The 24,969-nt window shown below is 39.0% G+C and overlaps 1 protein-coding gene across 2 annotated transcripts in view; it reads left to right on the plus strand.

Moving 5' to 3' along the window:
* The window catches only part of LOC118215314 (collagen alpha-6(VI) chain-like), a 50,817-nt gene that overhangs the window by 23,533 nt on the left and 2,315 nt on the right, over positions 1-24,969 (plus strand). For both annotated transcript variants that reach the window (XM_035395993.1, XM_035396001.1), the window contains exons 16-38: positions 2,913-2,984; positions 3,225-3,251; positions 6,565-6,609; positions 7,249-7,302; positions 7,624-7,686; positions 9,098-9,163; positions 9,861-9,914; positions 10,045-10,080; positions 10,652-10,714; positions 11,190-11,252; positions 11,992-12,054; positions 12,269-12,331; positions 14,271-14,321; positions 14,716-14,751; positions 15,022-15,084; positions 19,142-19,204; positions 19,359-19,394; positions 19,488-19,524; positions 20,804-20,815; positions 21,413-21,906; positions 22,765-22,861; positions 23,177-23,854; positions 24,610-24,712. In XM_035395993.1, coding sequence (XP_035251884.1) covers positions 2,913-2,984; positions 3,225-3,251; positions 6,565-6,609; positions 7,249-7,302; positions 7,624-7,686; positions 9,098-9,163; positions 9,861-9,914; positions 10,045-10,080; positions 10,652-10,714; positions 11,190-11,252; positions 11,992-12,054; positions 12,269-12,331; positions 14,271-14,321; positions 14,716-14,751; positions 15,022-15,084; positions 19,142-19,204; positions 19,359-19,394; positions 19,488-19,524; positions 20,804-20,815; positions 21,413-21,906; positions 22,765-22,861; positions 23,177-23,854; positions 24,610-24,712 — 2,339 coding nt within the window. The remainder of the gene's footprint in view (positions 1-2,912; positions 2,985-3,224; positions 3,252-6,564; positions 6,610-7,248; positions 7,303-7,623; positions 7,687-9,097; positions 9,164-9,860; positions 9,915-10,044; positions 10,081-10,651; positions 10,715-11,189; positions 11,253-11,991; positions 12,055-12,268; positions 12,332-14,270; positions 14,322-14,715; positions 14,752-15,021; positions 15,085-19,141; positions 19,205-19,358; positions 19,395-19,487; positions 19,525-20,803; positions 20,816-21,412; positions 21,907-22,764; positions 22,862-23,176; positions 23,855-24,609; positions 24,713-24,969) is intronic.

Consider the following 24,969-nt stretch of genomic DNA (forward strand, 5'->3'; position numbering starts at 1 on the left):
TGTTTGTGATCATTCAGTAGCTAACGTTAGCTCTCTGGCTTGGGTCGTCCATGGGCCCACAAGCCATAGACGATCTCAGGTCTGATAAACCAAACCAGACCATTTTACAACAATACCCATCCTGCATTTTCAGCAGTAGGAAGCGCACATTTGTCTCCACTTGGTATCACAACCGAGACTGGCTGGAGTATAGTGTCAAAGCCGGTGCGGCATTTTGTTTATTCAGTGTGAGCAGTGTGGTGACTGAGAGTGGAAGAAGTGGGCAATTGCTTTTGCATATTAAAAGTCGATGGAACCTGTGACCTCACAATATATTTATTGTCATGCGGTTTGTAAATGAGTCATTTGAGCGCCTGCTAACCATAGCAACTGCTGACAGAGGTGATGCCCGACGGAAACCATTTTGGCAGAACTATCCAAAGCTGTGCACTACAAAGGTGAGCGACTCAAACACCTGCTTGAAAAGAGATGGACAGGGCATCTCACCACCATGCCTGCAATTCAAAAATCTTTTGATGAGATCACATCTCTTTTGATTGAGATTCACCGTGTACAGGCTCATGGCATAGAGCTACGCATGGAGGCTGCAGGCCTGCTACAAGAGATGACAGGGCCTAGCTTCTCATTCATTGGAAACTTCATCCACAAAGTGTTTGCCTTGCTGGACCCACCAAACAAGCTTCTACAGAGAGAGGATGCTGACTTGTTGACAGGTTTGAGTATTGTGGCTAGTGCAAAAGATTGTGTATGGAAATTTTGTTGTGATCAGGAGTTTACCACGGTGCGGGATAAGGCCACAGCTGCCGATGCATCACTGAGCTCCATGACCTCCAAACAGAGAAGCACAACAAACAAGAATAAGGACAAACATGTGGTTGAAGGAACTACAGGACAAAGGGATGACAACAACAAAAAAGGAACTGAAGAGACTGTACTGCAGAACTATTAATTCAGTGCTCTGAGAGATGGATCAGAGATTCAGTGAAGGCAACACACAGCTGGCTAGGGCACTTGCTGCACTTGATTCAGAGAGTGATACATGTCCGGATGCTGAGGCTGTGAAGCATATAGGGGAGTGTATGGCAAATCTAATATGGGGTAAAATGTAACAGTTAGATTTTTTAGACTTTTTAGTTAGATGCTTCAAGCTTGAACAATGTAGTTCAGGTTAAACACACAGAATTACCATCTCTTTGTCTCCAACGAACAACGGGAGATATTGCCAAAAGTCTGTCTTGGCTATATGAAAGTGAATTTTTTACCAGAAGGAAGTGTTTTTTTGGCTTTTTGGTATTGTGTGTGTATGTCAAGAAATCCAAATGTATGTAATCGTAAACAGTCTTTTAATGACAAACGGATTGCATAGTTTTGATATAGGATGCTAGCTTGCTGGGATTGCTAGGCAGGCAAAAGTGCAGACATGCTTCCACTTGCTTCTATTCAGCCAGAAGAGCATTTGTGAGGCACCCATCAGGCAATTAGGCCTGACTAGCAGTTGGCTTTCCAGTTGATCCCAAAGATGTTGGATATGGTTGAGGTCAGGGCTTTGTGTAGGCCAGTCAAGTTCTTCCACACTGTTCTCGACAAAACTATTTCTTTATAGACTTCGATGTGTGCCCAGGGGCACTGTCATGCTGAAACAGGAAAGAGCCTTCCCAAAACTGATAAGGAAGCACAGAATTGTGAAGAATGTGATGGATGTAAATAGTCTTAAATTAAAACTGACCGTCTGCCCTTTACACTTATATTAATTACTTCGTTTCAAGTTTTATTTCAAATGTGTGAGAGTACAGAGCCAAAACAGCTAAAAATTGTCACTGTCCCAATACTTTAGCATTTAACTGTATCTTTAAAAGATCATCACACAAAACGCACCAGCCAGACCTCTCTGTTCTGCTATCTCTGGGCGTGTGGCTCCTCCCCCTCCATGTCTGCACTTCCCAGTCATGTCTCCTATGTGTTCTGGTGCCTCGGTGATGGAATGAACTTCCAAATGGTGATCAGGACAACAGAAAGTGCCAACATCCGATACAGACTGAAGACCCACCTCTTCAGACTGAACCACGGTTCCCCTGAACCGCTATCCTCTTTCCTTGTTTTTGAATTCAGTTTTGGGGTCGTGTTATACTTTTAGCTGTAAAAAGGTAAGTAGCTGTAATGTGGCATCAACTTTTGCTTACAAAACCAATTATTGGTTTATCTGGGTAACTTTACACCTAATGATTGTAAATGGGCCTTCTGTAGCTTCTTGGAGATATTGCACTTTTTCTTTTCCTGAGATTAACACTGATGTTCTCCAGAATGTCCTTTCGATGAGCATCTGCTAATTTGTAACTTAATAGTTTTACATTCTATAATGTTGTGTGAGGAAACATATGGGAAAAAAGTAACCTTCAGCCCTTTCTTTGTAACCAAAGGAAGATTTAAAGAGCAAATGCACAGAAAATGTCAGTTATGCTACATAGTAGAAGCAATTTAATTTAATCTAAATTGTGTTGCAACAGAGGTGCATGACTGACAACTTAAACAATTATTTAGAACTGTTCAAAAGCATTGCAGGCCTGTTTGATGGACCAACATTTGACACTCTCTCCCCAGTAACATTGTCCATTTTCCATGGTTATCATATTCCAAAAATGTTATAATATATTCTTGTAATGTGTGCAGGTCTCCTTTAAGGAGCTTCCTTTCTAATTACCATAGCTCTATTCCAAGGTTTTCATGCAATTTATTGTTTATTGTACCAACTTTTTTTACAGCAGTGTGTTCATTTAAGACTCCTTTGGAATGATTTTTGCTGCGGTGTGATTCTGTGAGGGAACTTACCTGTGAATGAGGTCCAGAGATTGCCTATACACTGTAGGGAGGGTGGAACTGCCTATTGATATATTTCTTTTTGGGGCTGTTTTCAGGGGGAGAGAGGTCCACCAGGATTGAATGGAACACAAGGGTTACAGGGCTGTTCTGGGAAAAGAGGAATCAAGGTAAGATGCTCTTTTCAGCCAAATGTGTTTGCCTCAGAAGTCCCCAGTCCCAGAAATATCATTCTGTATTGTGCAGTAATATCTCCATTTCACCAACAGACAAAGTAATTTTCAGTAAATAGACCTGAAAGAAGTACACAAGTTGTGTAAGGTGAATCAAATATTCTGACCATCTTGTATGCATTGGTCTGAACATATATTCAGAATTTTACATGGGTTTTACATGTGATTTTTTTACAGGGATCGAGAGGCTACATGGGCAATAAAGTAAGTGCGTTTTGACACCTTTAACTAAAAATCTCAATTTGCTCCACACATAGAATGTGCCAATCTCTTAAAAAGTTTTATTATTTTTGAAGCTATTTAAAAATTTACTCATGAAGAAATGCGACATCTTGGGAACGAAAATATTGGGTTGGGATGACAAGTTACGCCTTGGCAGGGACATGCCCCATACCTATACAGCACCGAGAGAGTGGCACCTTTTCAGGGTTCCCCACAGAAATAACCACAACAGCCACAGACACTCAGCCCTTAAAAACATTAAATTCTGTACATTCTCACCCCATTTCAACAGACAGAATTCATGAACAACTTCACATGTCCACACAATAAAGCCCCAAACTAAGGGGGTTTTGCGTTTTCTCCTTCTTCTTCTTCTTCTTATTTTTCCTGCCGCCTATCCCACTAACAACATGTCTCCCCATTGGACATTTTACCGACACCAGCCAAATCTTCACCTACACGACCCAATCAAAAACTCGCATACACACGCAAAATACCCATACCTTTTTACTCAGAAACATTTCCAGTTTAACCAGCTAGTCTGCCTGTGGCCTAGTGGGCAAAGTTACAGTCTTGGGAACATGGGGTCCTAGGTTCAAGCCCAGCTAGGAACACATTTCTTTAACCTGCTTTTACCCTCACTAATAATTGTCTACTACTTCTCAATTATTGCTTTTGCACCATATCTACCCACTGTTCACCGAACATATACACTGAATTATGACGTACAGTCTGCACGTTCAGTTATTACCCGGCAACAATATTGCAAAGCCATATGGATTCAACGGGAGCTCTTCTGTGCTTACTGCCCTGTGTTCTTCTTTAATACCATGGACAGGTTTGCTAATGATATTTCACGCACTGCATAGCTATATCATGGTGCTGCACTAACAAAGTCACAGACTGGTAAACCTCCGGTTGAAGTATTGAATCCCGCATCGCCCTCAGGCAGATAATTTCCTCTTTTACACTAACGTTTTCTTACGCTTATATTTGCTTTACCAAAACTCACTCACAACCACCCATATGCATTTCATGATGGCAAATGTATTCCTTTTATTAAAAAGTTACACCAGTTCACCACTGTGCCATTTCTACTAACTATATTTCTTCACTTGGCTACCATACAAAACCTTCTTATCACCAAACGCCACGTTTCTACATTCATGTTACCTCGCCCCTATTGTTATTTTCTCACATACAAAGCCTGCTGGGACATATGCATCTGCTCCTATTCTCCCCTATCAAGTTTTCCGGTTCTAGCTTAGCAAAACAGCGAAGAGGATTCCTACCTGCAGATAAGCCTATCAAAATGCTTTATAAACCTTACAAACGTTAAAAGTGCATCTCCACAAAATAACAGACAACGCAGCAGGACAGAAGGGTACACAAGTTGCGACCTAGGGAGCTCTAATTCTACGGGCTTGCTGATTCTTTTGTCAATCAAGGCTCGTTGGATGGCCGTCAAATCCGTGAGTACATACACTGGTCATATTTCACCTGCGTTTCTGATGCGTTTACACTTACGCCACCGCACCCTTTGTCACAGCCACTGTTTTACATATATAGCAAACCGAAACTGCTAAACGGTACACGCTCATCAGACTGTACAAATTCACACAAGGATAGCCATAATCCACAACCGTCTTATAGGGTCACTTTGCATTTCTCACTCTCATAATAAAACGCTTTGCAAAAAGAAATGATATCTCATAAAAAACACGTTTTCAGCGTACAAAAATGCCAAGTTACTCACACATACAAGACATACACCGTCTATAACTCATTCATTCAGACTGCCAAAATCCAGGCCTGCCATTAAAAGTATTGATATCAAAATGACGCCAAGTTACAGTACTACAAACAATATAGGCTATCTTGCCTCACCGAAATTAAATAAGATGTATTCCACAGCAATGCTTCCCAATATTTCCTCAATTCTTTCAAGTCACTTGGCCCTGTGTTTTGTAATCTTACCATTTTACAATGTCCTGCAAACTTTGTGTCAGATCAAAGTGTCAAATATTTCGAATTGCCTCATGGAACACATTGACATTCATGTAGAAAACTGCTGGTGAGTTACTACAGGAAGCATATTTCGCCAGAAAACATGTTGATACTTGCTTCTGAACTGAATTTCAGTAAATGTACAAGTTATTGTATATTTGCTACGTACAATAAATACTGCATGTAAAATACATAATGTACATACATACGTAGAGAACTTCTTTATCCCCATGGGGACATTTCCCTCGCAGCATGTTACATTCACATTTGCGAACAGACATTTATACCAAGAAACATACAATCATTCACGCAACAAAAAGGCTGGGCAGCGAAATACATAGATACCAATACAAATTGGACATATAGACGCCTATGCAATCAATCTTGACTGTGAGAAAGCCATCCACGCATATGTTTGGCCTGTCCATGTACTGCATGCTTATACACACAGGGCCAAGTGACTTGAAAGAATTGAGGAAATATTGGGTTTCATTGTTGTGGAATACATCTTATTTAATTTCGGTGAGGCAAGATAGCCTTTTTTGTTTGTAGTAACGTAACTTGGCGTCATTTTGATATCAATACTTTTAATGGCAGGCCTGGATTTTGGCAGTCTGAATGAATGAGTTATAGATGGTGTATGTCTTGTATGTGTGAGTAACTTGGCATTTTTGTATGTTGAAAACATATTGAGATGATTATTTACAATGCCTTTCCAAGGCTTGTTTAAGGCTGTTAACCTTAATTTGATACTTTTCCGCTCTGGCATTTTGTGATGATGCAAAGAGGAACTTGCATGTCAAATGCAGAAGAGCTAATGTGTCTATTATATAGCTATTTAGGACATTATAGATACTTGATGTATTTCAGAACAATTTTAGATAAAAGCTATTTGATGGGATAATATTGTGCTAATTGAGATTTCAGCTAACCTTTTCTTCGTTTTACAGTTGTGGATAAAAAATTGTGAACATGTACACACTGTTTGTCTACTCACATTGTACTTACACAGTCTTATATCTAATATCAATGTTACCTCATATTAGTCCCCTTATTCATTGCCTTTGATGTCACGAATGGTAAGATTTATCAAATGTAACCACATCTATTGGCACTTGCCTTGGGTGTTTTTGATCTTGTATTATTACTGTTTTCACTGCTGCACAACCAATTGCCCCTCTGGGGACAAATAAAGTTCTACGTAAAGTTCTACTTGATCTATTGGCACTTCAGGTACGATATGTTGCTCAATAACCCAATGATGGAGAGAGTGCTTTCTCTCTGTCAGGGAGAAGATGGGGATAACGCACTGGATGGGATCCATGGAGAGCAGGTAATTCCTGTCTCTTAACTCATATTACTAGTCTACAGTTATTTTGTGTAGTCTGAGAGGGCACCAAACCAGCAGTTTATCTGGATTTTATTTTCAAAAAATGACTCCAGCATAATAGTACAGACTAATGTTTCAGTTATTGGCATATGTGTTTACAGTAACATATACTTACTCACAGTGTTTAACAAACACTTGCCAATTGCCATTTCCCAGAATTCAGGAGGACTTGCTCGGAGCGTTCAGCTAGTAGCATTTCATTCAGTTTCATTTAAATTCTATTTTATTCAGATCAGGAAATAAACTGAAATTCAAGTAAGTAATTGAAAAAACCTCAGAGAATATTACAGGCATTTTGATTTCATGAATATAATTTTTGTTTTACTGAATTGACTGAATTTGAATGGAATTTGAATTCAGTAGTATGATTCATGGTTATTAATTGACTATTTCATTCTTAAATTAATACATTGATTAATTTCTTCATTCTTTATTTGAATTAAATCAGTCATTCACTATTCCGTGTGAAAAAGTGACTGATTAGTTTAATTAAGAGCTAATATATTTATTAACTGATTGATTGTTTGATGAATTAATCAATTTTTTGATGTGTTGATTCATTTTCAATTTATTAAATGACAGGGTATGACTGGATTGCCAGGTGCCCTCGGAGAGAGAGGAAGTCCAGGAAGCCCAGTTAAGGACATTTATTTTACACCGTTTACAAGAGTACTGTTCAAACATCTCTTTTATTGTATTTTGAACCATGCACAATTTGTATTAGAACATTGTATTAGGTGTATTATACAATAATACACTGCCATCCATGCTGTTTGTATATGAAAACTGAAACAGTAAGCTTTGATCACCCAATCTTTACTACATGTTTTGTACATCCTCATCTCACGGAGATGATACAGTGTAGCATTCATCAGAATATCAGTTGAAGTATGGTGTAGTGGTGTACAGTAATGTCAAGTGAGGGTGGTCACTGACACCTGATGGGTATTTTTGCAGGGCCAGAGGGGCATCCGAGGGGAACCTGGGAACAGAGGTCAGCCCGGTCTGAGAGGTGACCCTGTAAGTATCATCTAATGTGCAGTACCCTCACCCCACAGTACTTACGATGTTTATCAATTCATCTCATTTGAAACAACATTTTGAATAATCATACCCAGCTCACTGTTTTTGGTTTTAAAAACATTCCTGGAATGTGAGTAAGGATCCCAAGGTATACTCTTGAATATTATCACTAAGTTACAAGGAACATTGCAGGAATGACCTTAAAATATTTTATTTAGTTAGTTATATAACTTCAAAAAAAAGATTTTGAGGCAAGGTGCGTGGAGAGTTGGTTGGGTGCCCCATTTCTCAAGTCAAATATAAATTCCCCTGCACATGTATGGTTTTTAAACCAGCCATGGCACTGCCTGAACAATCACCCCTTCTCTATAATCACCCCTTCCCTGTTTGAATAAAGCAAAAAAATACTAAAGGAGGGTGGCCTGTCAGCTCTCCTTACTACATAAACAAATAGAATTTGAATTGTCAATGGTCATGTTAAACAAATCTACCATTTCACTACTTTCATTTGTAACATTCCTAAAATGTATTTGACAGACATTTTCCATGACATTATTTCACGACTAAATAACAACTCTCAGGGGATAATACCAATAAATTTGTATGCAACATGCCTGGTATGTTTTTCCGCAACATAACTGGTTTTGGTTAAAAGAATGTTTAGGGAAATAATAAAAACCTTATATCACTACCAATTGGATTTCTAGCAGAAATCTTCCTCAACATGCTGGCCGTGTGTTAAATGGGATTATGTACAAAAGATTAAAGCAGCAGAAATAGATCAAAGGATAATTGTACTGAAAATTAAACATGATTAAAAAGGCAAACTATTCAATGAGAGCTAGTCATGCATTTTTGTTCAGACCATGGAGCAATGTATACATCAGGTGTGCCCTTGTGGGGTATGATGACAATTAAAAATGACTATTTTTAACAGGGTTAGGTTTGCTGTGTTTTCAAACTGCAACTCTCACAGATCACTTGTATGCTTGTTATCTTAGCAAACTACTACTGATGCCTATCAGTTGGCTGAGGTTGGCAAGTAGTTTTAAGGGGGAAAGAATAGGGGATATCATTAAAAACATGAGTTATGACATCAGTAACCAGAATAGAATGTAACATCACTCCTGGGATGGAGCAGTAAGAGTGAGATTATTCCCTTTGGCTGGGGACCTTGGTCTTTAGCTTTTTAGGCAAATGGTTTCTTTTTTGTGTAGAGTGGCTGGTTTGGGGCTGTGGAAGCAGACCTATACCCTTAGAAATTATTTGTATCAGAAATTGCGTTTCAATGGTCTTCCTTTGATCTTTGATACAGTGCCTCTATGGGATGCCAGAACAATAACGTTTTATGTTGTAGTAAACTCCTTGTCCTTTACTCAACCTCTCCGTGGTCTTGTCTGCACTCCAGGGGGAGCCTGGTGAAGATAACACAGTACGTGGCCTGAAGGGTGAAAAAGGAAACCCAGGCATGCAGGTATATGACAAAACCCACCCTCACTGAGAACACACATCTCAACCTGTGACTCATTTATCACTTGGGGGCCAGCTCTCACAAACAATTACATCTAAGAGAATGTAACTCCTTCCAAATTAGAAGCAGACTAGATTGGATCAGTTTTCTAGATTCAAATTGATAATTATTCGTTGATTATAGAGTCAGACAACACCTCCACAGACTTCATAGCATATGTCTATTAAACACAACCTCCAGTTTACTTATTAAAAATGAATGATGAGTGCTGTCTTGTGAAACTGTTTTTATTGGTCTACACATGCTGATCTCTTTTGTTATGACTGAAAAGGGGTTTGGTCAAATCACTGACAGGAGGAAGCAAGGAAATAGCCAGCCATTTAAAATAAAATCACTGACTAGGTAAATAAGTGGCCATATGATTTGTTGTTTAAAAGCAAGACCCACTTTGGGTCATTGTTCCAAAAAGGCATTTTTGTCACATTATTGTCTTTGTCATCGTCATAAAAAAACTAGGCGTTGATGAACATTTTCATCATAATTTTATCAAGGATGAGGCCAAAAGGTCATCTGAGTCCATCACAAGAGTTCAAAATGCAACAATTTTGTATTCACACAGAAAATCGTAGCAATTCACGAAGCAATCCCCATGTTGTTTCATGTTTTTATCTCTGTTTCTCTCCCTCTTTTCTGCTGAAAGGGAGATGCAGGAGATGATGGCCCTCCTGGAGAAAATGGTATTCCAGGATATAGAGTAAGCATCTATTTGTCAGTCCTATTTTTTGTCCTAAATGTAAAAAGAAAATCACCTGCTCGTCGTATGTTGATGTTACCTCTTCTGTATTGCATACATTTACTTTTGATGTTGCGTCTTTTTTTTAAAGGGTGCTCAAGGTAGAAGAGGTCCACCTGGAGATGAGGTGAACTACAATTTTAGTATGACATGCATACATACTGTGTGTGCGTGCATGTGTGTGTGTGTGTGTGTGTATGTGTAAAGTTTTCCCCAGGAAAAGTTAGTGGAGGCAGAAGTGAGCAGCAGTGGTGTAAAGTGGCGAACTGTGGTGTTCACATGGCATAGCCTACACCTGGGCTGGTGAAAACATGCATACCCAATGCAGATTTTGTTAAATACCTTTTTTTGCCAGTAGCACTGGTACTAGTATGGTCAAAAACTTTGCTGCACAGAGAAACTAATTGTTGCACAAACCTTAAGGAATAGGTTTAAATGTTACAAATGACATGGCATGCTTCATTATAGAACAACATTAATGCAAATAACCTGCTCCTCCAAACAGCGAATCATGTGGCTGAAACATCTCGCAGTTTATGGCAAGAATTAGAATTTTATGATTTTTGTCTGATATTTGTGGAGACATTTGCGAATTCAGCATCTCCACTAGTAATACCTGGGGGAAACCTTTCTGTGTGTGTGTGTGTGTGTGTGTACACGTGTGTGCGTTGACTGACTCTCTCTCCTGACATTTTCAGGGGGAGAAGGGAAAGCCGGGACAGCTGGGGCTTCCAGGGAGCCCTGGACCCAGTGGTCCACAGGTGACACATGGCACCTCATTTCCCTTTATCTGTTCACCCAAGCAAACACTAGAACAGGGCTGTGAAATCTTATCCGAAAATGGCCGCTGTGCGTGCTGGCTTTTGTTTTAGCCCAGCACTAACACACCTGAATCGACTTGTCAAGTCAAGGTTTTAATTGAGACCATTATTACCCAAATAGTAAAACTGGTTGTTGTAGTACAGTTGATCCAGTCAATTTGCAAAGTGGGAGTATCTTATATCTTATAATTGCTTAGTTTTTTAAATAAAACCACAGGTAGCCAAATGTAGTGTTGTAGTGTAAGTAAAATAGGCAATAAAGTTGCATGAAATATCCCAAAGATACATATATATATATATATATATGTGTGTGTGTGTGTGTGTCTAATGAGTATTTACAGTTATACATAGAGCATTGCACAAAATAACGAGACACACTATTGAAGACAATCTCTTATCAAGATTATTTTTTCAGGGCGTGAGTGGACCCAAGGGTCTACCTGGACCATTCGGAACTCTTGGTCTTCCTGGGCCACAGGTGAGCTCCCAAACTGCTCGTCCAGCCATTAAACATCTTCAGGCCTGGTCTTCTCTTGCTGCGTCCTCATCTTCTTAAGATCATTGAATGTTACAATGTTCTATTACCTCAGAAAACACTAAATGAACAGCCTTAAAAACATCTGCAGCTTTGGTTGCATTTCAAAACATGTGTATGGAGTGCATATTCCAGTGTGCCTTGCCATAGAACAACTGACCTGTTCTTATTTGGTGAGTGAAGTACATTTTTTTCCACTTTACTAGAGTAAAATGAACTCATGGGGTTTGAAAATGAAGGTCTGCTTGTGCATTGTGTTAATATTTGATATCTGGCTCATGTAAAAATATGTCATTACTGAGTAGTAACAGCATATTACAATTAAAACTTTACAGTTTGCCACCTTTGAGATACTTGAGTTTGCAGTTTGTTGGATTACCATAGGTTGATTACCACAGCTGTTACCACTCATAAAAGAACAAACACAATTTACAATGTTGTCATTGTTGCTGCTCGAAAATTAAAAAAAACATTCACTGTTTATGTTACTTGTTTTGAAGAGGCCCCTATCTGGGGGAGTACAGCTATATAATGAATGAAGCAATAAGGTTTATGACCTTACTGTACTCTGCCTATGTGCTTGACTTCTGATCACAATGAAAAGCTAAATTCATAACACTGGAAAGATATTGTCCATAGTTTTAAAAAAAACTTGGTTTGTATATGGCTGCATTTTTCTTAGGGGAAACCTGGTCCAGCAGGAGACAAAGGATTGCCTGGAAGTCATGGATTCAAAGGACAAAAGGTATGCAAGTTGGCTTCAGAATTGCTAGATTATTTGTGGCCTTATGCTCTCTGGTATACAGTAATATTTAGCATACACAAACTCAAGAAGAATCTGTAGAATATGGGACCCAAGTATATATCTCCAAAGTCATTGCTCAGGAGGTGAAGATCAATTGTTACACATTTCTTTCCCTGCTTTCAAGTCTCTCCACTGTATTTGCTTTACCCTGCAGGGCCAGCCAGGAGACACTGGAGAGAAAGGAGCAGTCGGACCCTTGGGACCAAGAGGGATGCCGGTATGATTTAGTCCTTCTTTCCATCCACCGATATTTCAGATTATGCGCCAAGTCAACCACTATTTGTCTGGCACTTTCTTGAGCTGGTGCTGCCTGCTATCCTATAATGCAGTGATTTACTGTCTGGTTTACCTCACTCCAATCCAGCTCCGAAACTGGTGGAATGCTACTCATTTTGTAATATTCACCAATAAAAGGCCCACGATAATTTTCCATTCATAAGTTAAAGGCCTACTCAGTAATTTTGGTGGAGCATGGTACTCCAAGCTTTTAACGTCTTGCATGGATGTCTTGGTAACCTAGTGGCACATTTTCATGAAACACATTTTGACACACTATTGTGATTTGTAAATGAAAATCCTTGCAAATCAGTTTTATGAAACGAGGCCCTGGGAAACAACTTTACTTAGCCTTCTTGGCCTTTGTTATTGTTGCAATTTGCATAATGCTACTGTGGCAAGTACATCTGAGGTAATTAAAGGGGAATTACACTTTATAACACTTCTGCTTCTCATGACTGATATTGTCCTTCTAATGAATGCGCCGCCCTTCATTTTTCTATTAGTTATTGCATTATGTTAATATTTTACGCTGTTTTGTTGTTTTCCTTTACAAATGCAGGAAGTAGGCCCAGGCAGTTTAGTGTCGAACTTGAGGATGCATATCATTGCGCAACTTCTGATGTGGCCGTTCCTGCAGACAATAACATTAGGTTGGTCGTAGAAATCATAGACATATATATGTCTGTGGTAGAAATAGTGTTGTATGACTACTAGCTAGCGAAACCAAAAATGTCTGAGGATGAAGGAGATTTAGTTTTTGATCATGGGATTGTTGTGCCCTATCGATTCGAGCCGGAATACACAGAAGAAGAGCTGGCTCATTTGCAGGCTGATCGTGCGAGAGCGAGTCAGGAGCAGGCCGAGATTGAGGAACCACAGGCTATTCCCAGGACAGACGGCAACTGATGGTAGACATCCTATGTATCACAGACAGACGTGATAGCGTTAGCCAGCCTGCATAGTACCTACCTCGAGTGGTTCGACCAACGATGGGAAAACGGTGGGTACAGCTCCAGGCTTCAGACGGTCGCCTTGGTAGTCGGTGGCTTCAAAGTAGTTGCTGCACACCCTTAGTCCTCGTTTGCGAACTTCTTCGGCTGTTATGTTTGGGCTTCGCTTCCTCGCTTTGCCGCAAAGCGAAATCAAAGAAGAAGAAAAAAGCAGAAACCGTACTACTATGTGGACTTGCGCTAAAAAAAAATAGGTCTTTGTATCTAATGTTAGACATTTAAAATGAAATAACTAATCGAAAAATGAAGGGCGACACATTCATTAGAAGGACAATATCAGTCAGGAGAAGGAGAAGTGTTATAAAGTGTAATTCCCCTTTAAGCATTGCTTATTTGGCCAAACATTAGCTAACTATTCCTTTTGATATCTTCATTGTTGAGTAAGTGATGAGTTTGTTTCCAGGGTGACGAGCTGTGCAAGGACTAAAAAAACACTTCGACATCAAAAACAAAGAAGAAGAATGAAATGTATAAGATGGTGTTAGATGGCGTTATTTTAAATGCCAGTTTTTCCTTTTGAAGTGCTCATGAGGATCTTCATAGTTATTTTTATTAGGAGAATAATTATATACTATAGTACCATATCTTCGTAATTTTACTCATTGTGTGACATTAGCAATTTATTAGCCAGCAAGATTTATGAGTGGGGCATAAAAGGACATATTCAGGTTTAGGTGGTCCACAGCTGCAAAAAAGAAGATCTATTACTTACAGTAATATCCAAATTATTATCATGATAACTATTTGTGCTACCTATGTTTAAATATTCTTCCTCAGATGTGAGGAAGACATTTTTTTAAACATAAATACTGCAGATTTAAACATAAAAAGCCTGCTTGATCTGAAAAATGTTTGGCTGTCAAACAGGGCCTTGATGGCAGAGATGGTTATGGTTTGCCTGGACCCAAAGGATTAAAGGTACAGTTTCCGTCTCTGAGGGTCAAATCAGAACTTTAGAATAAATGGCATGGTTTGTTTTTGTTTTCTCACTTTAATTTTTCAAAATGTTTTAATGATCTAATAATTATCTAAGCGGCTTCAATCAAGAAATGATTGTCCTTCACATATGCCATTTGAAATTTCAGTCTTGTGTGTTTTTCCAATACTTTTTACATCCTTGAACTGTATTACAGTAATATATCATAAATACATACATAATAAATTTCGGCCATTATTACTCTTCAGATGACATTGTTAATGTCTGTGCCTCTAAAATTAACATGTGTGAGTGATTATGGTGGCTGTAAGCTTTTTTTGTATAATTATAATTTATTTTGGAAACAATGAATTGTCTGATTATTTTGATTTCAAGGGAGAACCAGGCTTCCCAGGTTACCCAGGACTCCAGGTGAGTTGTTATAAAACAAATGCATGCACTTTACATCATGCTTTTAGCATTGCTGTCATCTAATTAATTTTATTTTAGAGCACAAATACATGGGAATTCAATAAACAATTGATGCTACACAGTAAAATGCCCAGTGTTAATTTTTAAGAGTTTAAATGAGTCGAAGGACCACATGTACACTGTAAGAGTTCATTTAACACTGAAAATTTTACTGTGTAAAACTATTTTATTTGAAATTATTTGAGGGTGAGGCATTTTCTTTCTCTCCAGGGAGAGGGTGGATTCCCTGGAGGAAATGGAGGTCAAGGTCTCAAAGGAAACCGTGGCAGAAGGGTATGGGTCCCTGTATAATTTCAGGAGAGAGAAGTCAATTTTATATAGCCATGTATTTTATGGCAGTTTGTGGCTGCCATATAAAAATCAAATAAGTGGATTGTGTGTCTGTTTCTACCCAGCATCTGATCTTTTGATGTGGATGTTGTTCTACAGTCTCAGTGCCATGCCCCTTCCTGATTTCCTCCATTATTGTGTGTTTGTCACACTGAATAGTTTCAAATCTTTCCACAAATTGTAATATTAGACAAAGGAAACCCAAGTAAACAGTATTTTTTCATTAAAAATAAAGTTATTAAACACCCATGTGTTAAAGTAATTGCACCCTTAAACTTAATAACTGGTTGCACCACCTTTAGCACCACTAACTGAAACCAAATGCTTCCTATAATTTGATATCAGCCTTTCACATTGCTGTGGAGGAATTTTATCCCATTCCTCTTTGCAGAACAGCTTTAATTCAGACAAATTGCTTAATAGGCCTGCTGTTCTTTGGATGTTCTTCTGGGATCTTTTGCGACTTCCTGGATGAGTTGTCGCTGTGCCCCTGAAGAAACTTTGGTAGGCCAGCCACGCCTGGCAAGATTGACCACTCCTCCAAGTATTCTCCATTTGGAGATAATGGCTCTCACTGTGGTTTGGTGGAGTCCGAGAGCCTTAGATGGCCTTGTAACCATTTCGATACATACTGCATATATTTCAACAATGTTTTTTTCTCATCTCTTCATCTCATTGTAGCATGATGTGCTTGTAGACACATTGTGGTGACTATTTTGATGGTAAAGATCCCTATGAGTGAGGTTTAGATTCAACAGAGCTGGCTGCAAACAAACCTGGCTGTGTTCAATCAGCTGAATTTAATTAGGGGTCCAAGCAGCGAAGCTGGTGGAACCCTATTGTATCTGTTAGAATTATTATTATTATTTTTTATTTTTATTTTTTTCTCCGCTAGTGTCTGAGGCTCAGCACCCATCAGTCCTAGAGCAACCAAATTTTGTAGGTGGGTTCCTATGGGCCCCCACTACTCAGGCACTACAAGTCACCTATGTCGGCCAGATGGTGGCGCTATAACAAAGGGTCATGTTTAAAAGGTCATAACTCCCACATCTTAAGTCAGATCAACACAAAACGTCATCGACCGATGCATCTGAATGTGCTCTACAACTTTGCCATTGGCACCTATGTCCGCCATATTGTTTGCCTGCCATTTGGACTTTTTTATTAGTTGCGGTGCGGAAGAGCTGTAGCTCCACATCTTCTTTACGGCAAGCGGCTAGAAGACATCCATGGCGACGCAAGTAATCCGACACCGTAGGGTCTAGTTTTTATCAGTGAGGGAAAGGTCTGAACGTCGGGGAAGCAATGGAAGACAGTGCCAGCCAGAGTGCATGCTAGGCTACTAAAAGTTTGTTAGTAAAAGCTTTTTGAGAGGATGAATAATTACTTTTCTTTGGCATGGATCCATTTGAAGTATCGGGTGAGTTCGTTTAGTCTTTGAATCTGTCATTATGCTGAGAAATAGCTAAACCATTTTATTGATAGTATTTTAGTTTCTGTGCAAACGCACGAAAACACGCTGGTATAATAAAACAATGACGGTAATACATATATAGTCCGCTTCTTTCCGTTGCTACCATAACATAATAAACTATCTTGTGTCTACAGCTGCAGTTTCTCGCTGCAATTGCTAATATTGAATATAAACAAAATACACAATTTATGCTGTAGTCTGCCAATGTCTAAATAAACAATACGATATTCTGAGCGCAGTACGCAGGTAGCAGGGATGGCGAGTGGATATTTCGTTTTTTGCTACTAGAAGTTTGTTAGTAAAAGCTTTTTGAGAAGATGAATCATTACTTTCCTTTGGCATGGATCCATTTGTAGACAATATCGGGTGAGTTCGTTTAGTCTTTGAATCTGTCATTATGCTGAGAAACAGCTAAACCATTTTATTGATAGTGTTTTATGCTGAGAGAAAATGTATTCCGTAGCAACAAGATAAACCGGACATTAGCCCTAAAATATGCCAATACAGCAGTGAAAACGCTGCTCACTGAATAACGAAATAAACGAGACAAAGTTTTTAAAAATTATACAACGTCATTCTACAGTCAATATCTAGGACTAAACATTGAATAAATATACAATCTTACCACTGGTTTTACACGTAGAGATGTCCCTTTTGAGACTGAGTGGTCATATTGTCTTGGACAATCCGTTTGTGAAATATACGCGCATTTGTGATACCTGGGTAGGCTACCTTCAAAAATAGCTGTGCGTAATACCACACCTGTTGCTTGCGGCGTCGTCGCCCTTTTTAATACAATTTGGCTTGATTGACAATTCATTTAATCAGTAGGTGAGAGTATAAGCTTTCTAACGATGTATGACATGTCTAAATTTGCTCTTGGAATAGCGTTTTATAGGCCAGCGTAACCGAAAATTTGCTTATCTGCCAATGTCTAAATAAATAACATGGTAGGCTACTCTGCGCACAGCACGCAGGTCGCGAGCTGATATTTCGTCTTTTGTTTCGGTTTTTTCTCAATGTCGTATTTATTATTTGAAATGTGTATTTATGTGTTATTATTCTATCTGTCTCTGAGGCGCTCTGAAATGTTCATTCTCTGCTAAACTGAGCAATGGATTGGAATATGTGTTTGACGCCTATTTTAGTTGCGCAGCTCTACATACACGCCGGACCATCTAAATGCTGTGTTATAATTTTGCATAGTAAATGGACTGCATTTATATAGCGCTTTTATCCAAAGCGCTTTACAATTGATGCCTCTCATTTGCCAGAGCAGTTAGGGGTTAGGTGTCTTGCTCAAGGACACTTCGACACGCCCAGGGCGGGGTTTGAACCGGCAACCCTCCGATTGCCAGACAATCGGTCTTACCTCCTGAGCTATGTCGCCCCCAGTCTATGTCGCATAGTCTGCATAGTTTCCGTTGTGTGCGGCACTCGAGAAGGGCCAAATCATTTGTGCGGCATATTGCACAGGTTGCGCAGGCCACGTAATTAGATTTTGTTACTGACCGTTATAGTTCAAAAGACAACACCTTCATTAATATTTCCAAACCTACAATATACTATACCAGTGACCACAAAAATGCTCAGCTAGATGTAACTTGTTGCAACGAAGACATTCACCTGACAAAAGCGCATTTAGTCGCATATTTAACGTTGCCTATCGGTTTTGTGAATCAACTGTTATAACCTAGACAGAGCCGTATGCCAGTGACTTCATGTCAGCAGTCAACCAATCATCTTCTTTACGGCGTATGCGGGCACTGGTTACTAACTACGCGCTTTTAATTTCTTGAGGAGGTCTGCAACCGTCGCACATGGCGCACATTGAAGTATATTGAGGCAGTAACTCCTCTGTGCTGTAAAATTTACTAAGACTGCTGTGAAACACACTCAATTTTACACTAACTCTAAAGAAACACCTTTTACAGTATTGTTAGTGTTAGCAGCACACAAGGGGCAGTTCATTACCTGGCCCAAGCTGTAAGAGCACGTTTTCAATGATAATTTTAAAAAGAATACAGTGTTCTTTGGTATGAGATATGAGAACATACTGTAACTTGAAATCTGGTCATATGTAAAATTATGTTTTTCATATGTTTCTATTTCAGACAATAACAGCATGTTCATAGTAGTGATTGCCGGATGCAGAACCTTTGTGCCTATGACTTCAGATCTGTCTTTTTTTATATCAGCATTTATTATTGTCAAGCAGATGAAAGGAGGTCATGTAACATGGACATGTCATTATTTTGATGTAATTAATTTTTTAGGTAATTTATGAATTCGTAAAAATATTGAAAGCCATTTTTCATTCTATTTGTTCTCATTTTCTACTGCATCTAATGATGAAATTTCTGTACCCTAGATGAATTAACATGACATAGAACAGTAGATTATTGTGATTATGTGTAAACAGTACTAATCCAGTTTGGGTTAACTGCATGGTCAGATATAAAGCTCTTTGCCACATTAAATGTGCTTGCTTGGTGTATTGATTTGTTAACTGGCTGACTGTTTCAGGGGAACTCAGGCAGGCCAGGTGAACCAGGAGAACTTGGAGCTTCAGGGCCTCCAGGACACCCGGTCAGCTCCTGATTTTTTAATATATTTTTTACGCCAGTCCTGCTTATGTTTGCCTGGAAACCTACCCTTATTTTATAAACCTACAAATATTTTTAAATATTTTCAAAATTAAATTTGTTTAATGACTGCAGCCTTTTATTCTTTTTTAAATCAGGGGCCCAGAGGACCAGCTGGAACCAGATCAAAGTCTGTACGTATTGTACATGGAGTTCAATGTTTTCTGCAGAAAATTTTGTGTAACTATATAGTGCATTTCCATGTCTGTGTTATTTTATTCTTCCAGGCCTGTCAGCTGGTAAATTATATCAGGGACAACTGTGGTAAGTTTGCCTTTACATGTATTGTATACATTCTATTATTGGGCAATATTTAATAAGCATGCCACAAATTACCGTCAGGGTCGCAAAATTATGCGTCCCCACATGTTTTAAATTTAGCTAGCTAGCTAAATCTAGCTAGCTGTAACAGCTGCAGTGAGTTCATTTAAATGCACTGCTGGTATTTAAAATGTGTCTTGCCCATGGCAGGAAAGCAATATTGTTCTAATAATGAGTGCACACCAGGTTTGTCTGTATGGTCGTAAAAGCTTACCTGGGTGTTAAGAAACAAACAGAAGCTGCTTTCCTCATCTATTTGGACGTTACCACAAACCACGTTGTGTTAAATTTGGTTATGCATCAATGTTTTTCATGAATAAAACCCTAGGCTTCATAACCTGAGGATGTGGCAGATCCCATGTTACCTATGGAAATGTGTTTCCTTGATTAACATTAGTATGTACAGAAAAAACCTGTGTACACACATTATAGGGTGTTTTCATTTACTGTTACAATTATTCTGCACCTTTGATACAATCATATCGATTTGGTGGTATGAATCTAACATCGGACTGCGTATAGCTTGGTTTTAATTGTATCCGGCTTGATTAAGTTATGAATGTAATTGAAATGGATAAAGACTACTGACATGTAAAAGCTGTTTTAAGTAAAATTCCATAGTTCTAGGCTAAATACAGTATTTTCTGAATAAATGATCAAAATCTGAAAACTGTCACATTTATGGACACTCTGATCATGCTGGAAAGAAGTTAGCACCTGCTTTTGCCAGATGTTAAAAAACAGAAGCAATTACCTTTGCCACAATGGATATCAGCCATGATTAGCGGTTTCTAGTCATATGCATAAATTTTCATTCTCTCCTCCCATATTTTTGTGGTCTAACATCAGAACACCCTAAAATACATAGGCATTAACCCAAACCTGCATATTTTAGGGATGCCACATTTCTCTTGTTTACCTCCGGCACAGCATCTTAGTGATTGTTGAAAAACGATATTTGTGTTAGCATTTATAAAGGTCCCAAAAATCATAAGTAAATATGGCCCATTATTGTTCTTTATTCAAGTATCTACTGGCATCAGTGTTCTCGTGTTCTTTCAAACAATGGTGGCAGTGTCTGACAGCATTCAGCATATTATGTATGTTATTATGATTGACATTTAAACTGATTTTATAAAGACTATGACATATCCGTGCATGCTGCACAGTTACTCTGTTACTCTTGTGTGATTAATATTGTGCTATTTTTCTATTCGTACAGTTTGCTGCCTTGGTAAGTCCTGCCATTAATCAATACTTCTGTCTGACCATTACCACAAATGCACTCATTTGTGTATAATGTCATTTGATTATGAAAGTTTCTCATGCCTGTTCAGATAGGGATAGTTTTTTAGCTTCTTCTGTTTACATGGAAATTAGTTATTTAAATGTTGTGTGGTTAATAAGCATAATATACAAAAATGACTGCAATATATTTAGGTATTAAAACAGTTTTCTTTGGTCACAAAGCCTACATTATACAAAATGCTCATTTGTCACATTCAGCAGAGTGTCTCTCGCATATTAGCAAGTCTACTCCATTCTACTAAACTCTGTTCTACTACTCTGTATTCTACTAAATCTTACTTTGCTGCACTGCGTGCAACAACCTGTCCAATGTAACAAACAAGTACATAATCATCTTTTTCAAAAGTAGAAACAATGTTTATACAATGAAAGGCTATTTTGTCTCATGTGATATGAAATTGATAACTCTGAAATTGCATGTCATCATGCTGGTAATGTTTTTTTGCAATTTCTAACAGCATGCACAGTCGCTCATGCATAAAGGCTTTTAATTGTTTTTCTTTCTCTCACAACATGAATACAGGTCGGACAGAATGTCCGGCTTACCCGACAGAGCTGGTGATTGCCCTGGACATGTCAGAAGATGTGTCTCCTCCGATCTTTGAAAGAATGCGCAGAGTGGTCCTCACCCTGCTAGAGGACATGTCGATTGCTGAGAGTAACTGCCCCACAGGGGCCCGTGTAGCCGTCCTGTCCTACAGCTCCAACACCAAGTACCTTATCCGCTTCTCTGACTACCACCGCAAGCGCCACCTCATGGAGGCAGTGAAAAACATCCCCCTGGAGAGGACCTCTAACCGCAGAAACATTGGGGCAGCCATGAGGTTCGTGGCCCGGAACGTGTTCAAGCGGGTCCGCCAAGGGGTGCTGATGAGGAAGGTAGCGGTCTTCTTCACCAACGGGCTGTCTCAGGACATGGCTGCAATCACCACAGCAGTGCTGGAGTTCAAGGCCCTCGACATCACCCCCGCAGTCCTCGCTTTCAGAAACCCTCCCAATGTCCGCCGTGCTTTTGAGGTATAATAGAGCATGTGCGTCTGGTTCAGAACTGTTTGGGCCAAATGGGTGATGTTGGAAATGGGGCATGTCTTACACATGGAACTGAGCCACATCCACCAAAAGCTGAAATTTCGCTAGCTCGTAAAAACGGAAAGCTGTTTGCCAAAATGAAAAGAGTCAAAAGTTTTTGTTAATTACAAGGGAATACCATACTGGACATTTATATTTCACTGGAAAAGGGGTATGCATCATAGGCATGTTAAACAATAACTTTTCAAGAAAGAATATACATAGTTATGCTTATGATTTATGAGTAATAAGGTCAAACTTACTTTGGATTAAAAAATGAAATAAAAAATACAAATTTAAGAATTTCATCAAAGCTGAATGTTTAAGGGGTTATTTTATAGTGTGGTAAATATGAAATTGCTCTAGAAGGATGCCAAAATTTATATTTCATAATTTGGTATGACTACTCTTGATTAATATTATTTATAACTGCTGAGTTATTTTAATCAAAGGTGGAGTTCCAAGCCTTGCAAAGTTGCCAAAAAAAAAAAAAAAAAAAAAAAATTAAAGGAATATGTTGGAAGCCATATTTTTGGGTTACAAAGCCAGAATGTTCCAAAATGTTTTTAGAATACATAAAATGTATTTATTTATTTATTTTTGGTTCACCTTGCCCCATAGCAAATTGTTTGCATATTAATATATACATCTGGATATTTACATTTAAACTTGGAACCAGGTAACTAATTAAACACAGAATTGTAACTATAGAATAGTTAGTTACACATAGAATTCAAACCTGAAGCATGCCTTACTGCTTCCCTAGGTTTACAATGTGATGCCATTTTGCTTTTACTTTTTGCTCAGGCTGATGAAACCAGGAGCTTTTTGCTCACTGTCATGAGGAGACCACAGGATCTGGGTTCTGACCTGAGGCAGGTGCAGCAGTGTGTCATCTGCTACGGTAAGCCTGCTGGAGGTTCTTAATTCCTGCAAGAAGAGGACATACAGCACAGTGGATACAAGGGATGTGTAAATGTCCCTTGTATTAAATCAAAACTTTAATCTTAATGGCTTTTCAATAAAAAAGCCTTCAATGATTTGTCAGACACTGTATTACATGATTACGGTATATCCAATGATATTATTTTTTGACTACAGGTGAAAGCTATCTTAAAGCATCTTTAGTGTTTTCATTTTAAATGTTTAGGGTTAAAATTTAACATTTGAAAACAGATGGACAACACACCATTCACTGACCACATTCCTTGTCTCTCAGACCCTTGCAGCCCTGCTGAGGCCTGCAGGGGCATCAACTTGGTACCGGTGCCTCAGGAGTTGAACATAGACCTGGCATTGGTGGTGGACAGCTCTCGCAACATGCAGGCGGACCAGTATGGGGACATAAAGCAGCTGCTGGGCACTGTGCTGGACCAGATTGTGGTTAGCACTCAGCCTGGTGGGCCCAACAAGAAAGCCAGGGTAGCGCTGGTGCAGCACAGCACATCCAGCTACCCCCCCAGGGAAGGCCAGGTGCCAGTAAAGGTGGAGTTTGACCTCTTGGGCTACAAGGACCGCAACAAAATGAAGACACATATCTTCCAGGCTATGCAACAGATCGGGGGTGCTTCAGGGCTAGGCCATGCCATAGAGTGGACCATACAGAACATCATGCTGAAGGCTGCCAATCCTCGCGAAACCATGATGGTCTTAGCCATCATTGGAGGGGAGACCAGCCACTGGGACACAGCTAAGCTGCACACCATAGCCCAGCAAGCTAAGTGTCGGGGTGTGGTGGTTTTCATCCTCACTGTTGGTGATGAATTGAACTACGCACAATTTGAGGAGCTAGCAAGCTTCCCGCTGGAGCAGCACATAGTCCACCTGGGTCACATGAAGCACGGTGAACAAGAGTATGCTCAAAGATTCCTCAGAAGCTTTCTGCACATGTTGAGAAGTAAGTATTAAATATTTAAATAAGAATCAGCATTCATAATGTTGATGTATTATTTTTTATTTAACTAATAAGTATACCCAGTTTTTTTCTTTCCTTCCAATTTGGACTGCCCAAACAGTCTCATTGTTGTCTCATTCTGCCAGCTATTGATATTGGCAACACTATGGCCAATAATGGACAACCTTACTGAGCTGCCAGCCACATTCATGGATGTACTACCCAGCAATGGAGTGTTTTACAGGGTATTTTACAGAGGGCATTCCAATGAAACAATACAAATTAACACAAGTATTACATCAAAAGTGATGGGAAAAGAAAAGCCAATCAAGAACAATGAATTAACTGGAGATGAGATTTAAACTATGCTGGTAATCAGATATTATAATGTACTGTTTATTTATTTAGAATATGAAGAATCATATTCTAAATAAATCATGAATCATGAATTTATTTAGAATATGAAGAATCAGGAAGATATACATATAAATCCATTCAGTGACTACTTTTGTTTCAGTTCCCAAAATATCAAGATTTATACACCCAAACATACCTTTGAGGGCCAGTTCTCTTCTCATGGGCAAATATATATTTTAGGCTGAGAACGTGTTCCAATTCCAATTGAATTCTCCTTTGCCTTTTGCAGTAATATTCATTCCACTGCACGTTTCTCTACACCTGGGTTAGTTTACGGGTTCTGTATGTGTGTGTCAGTGTTTTTCTGCCAAAATGATTGCATTGCACCCTTGCACAAACAGGAGGAATAAATACATATCCCTCAGCCACCCTTAAAAAGCAATGTGAGAATGTACCGCTGCTGACTGGCCAGGGAGAAGCACTGGAAGGCCAGGCCATTGACAGGTAATGTCTCAGACCATGATTGGGTTTGTGCAACACTAGGGTTCTTGTACCCTCACAATATCAGTCACCTGCACCATACTTTCTATTACAGTACATTTTATATAACAAATAAATTGTTCTGTTGTAACTTGCTATTTACATGGCACATGACCTTATTCAGAATTATTTATTGTACATGCAGTATATGCTACAACTCATACATTCAGTAACCCATTGGGTAAAAAGTACAAGGACCAGCAATCCTTTTATGCCAATGT

The sequence above is a fragment of the Anguilla anguilla genome, chromosome 1, assembly GCF_013347855.1.
Source record: "Anguilla anguilla isolate fAngAng1 chromosome 1, fAngAng1.pri, whole genome shotgun sequence".
In the NCBI taxonomy this organism is placed as follows: Eukaryota; Metazoa; Chordata; class Actinopteri; order Anguilliformes; family Anguillidae; genus Anguilla; species Anguilla anguilla.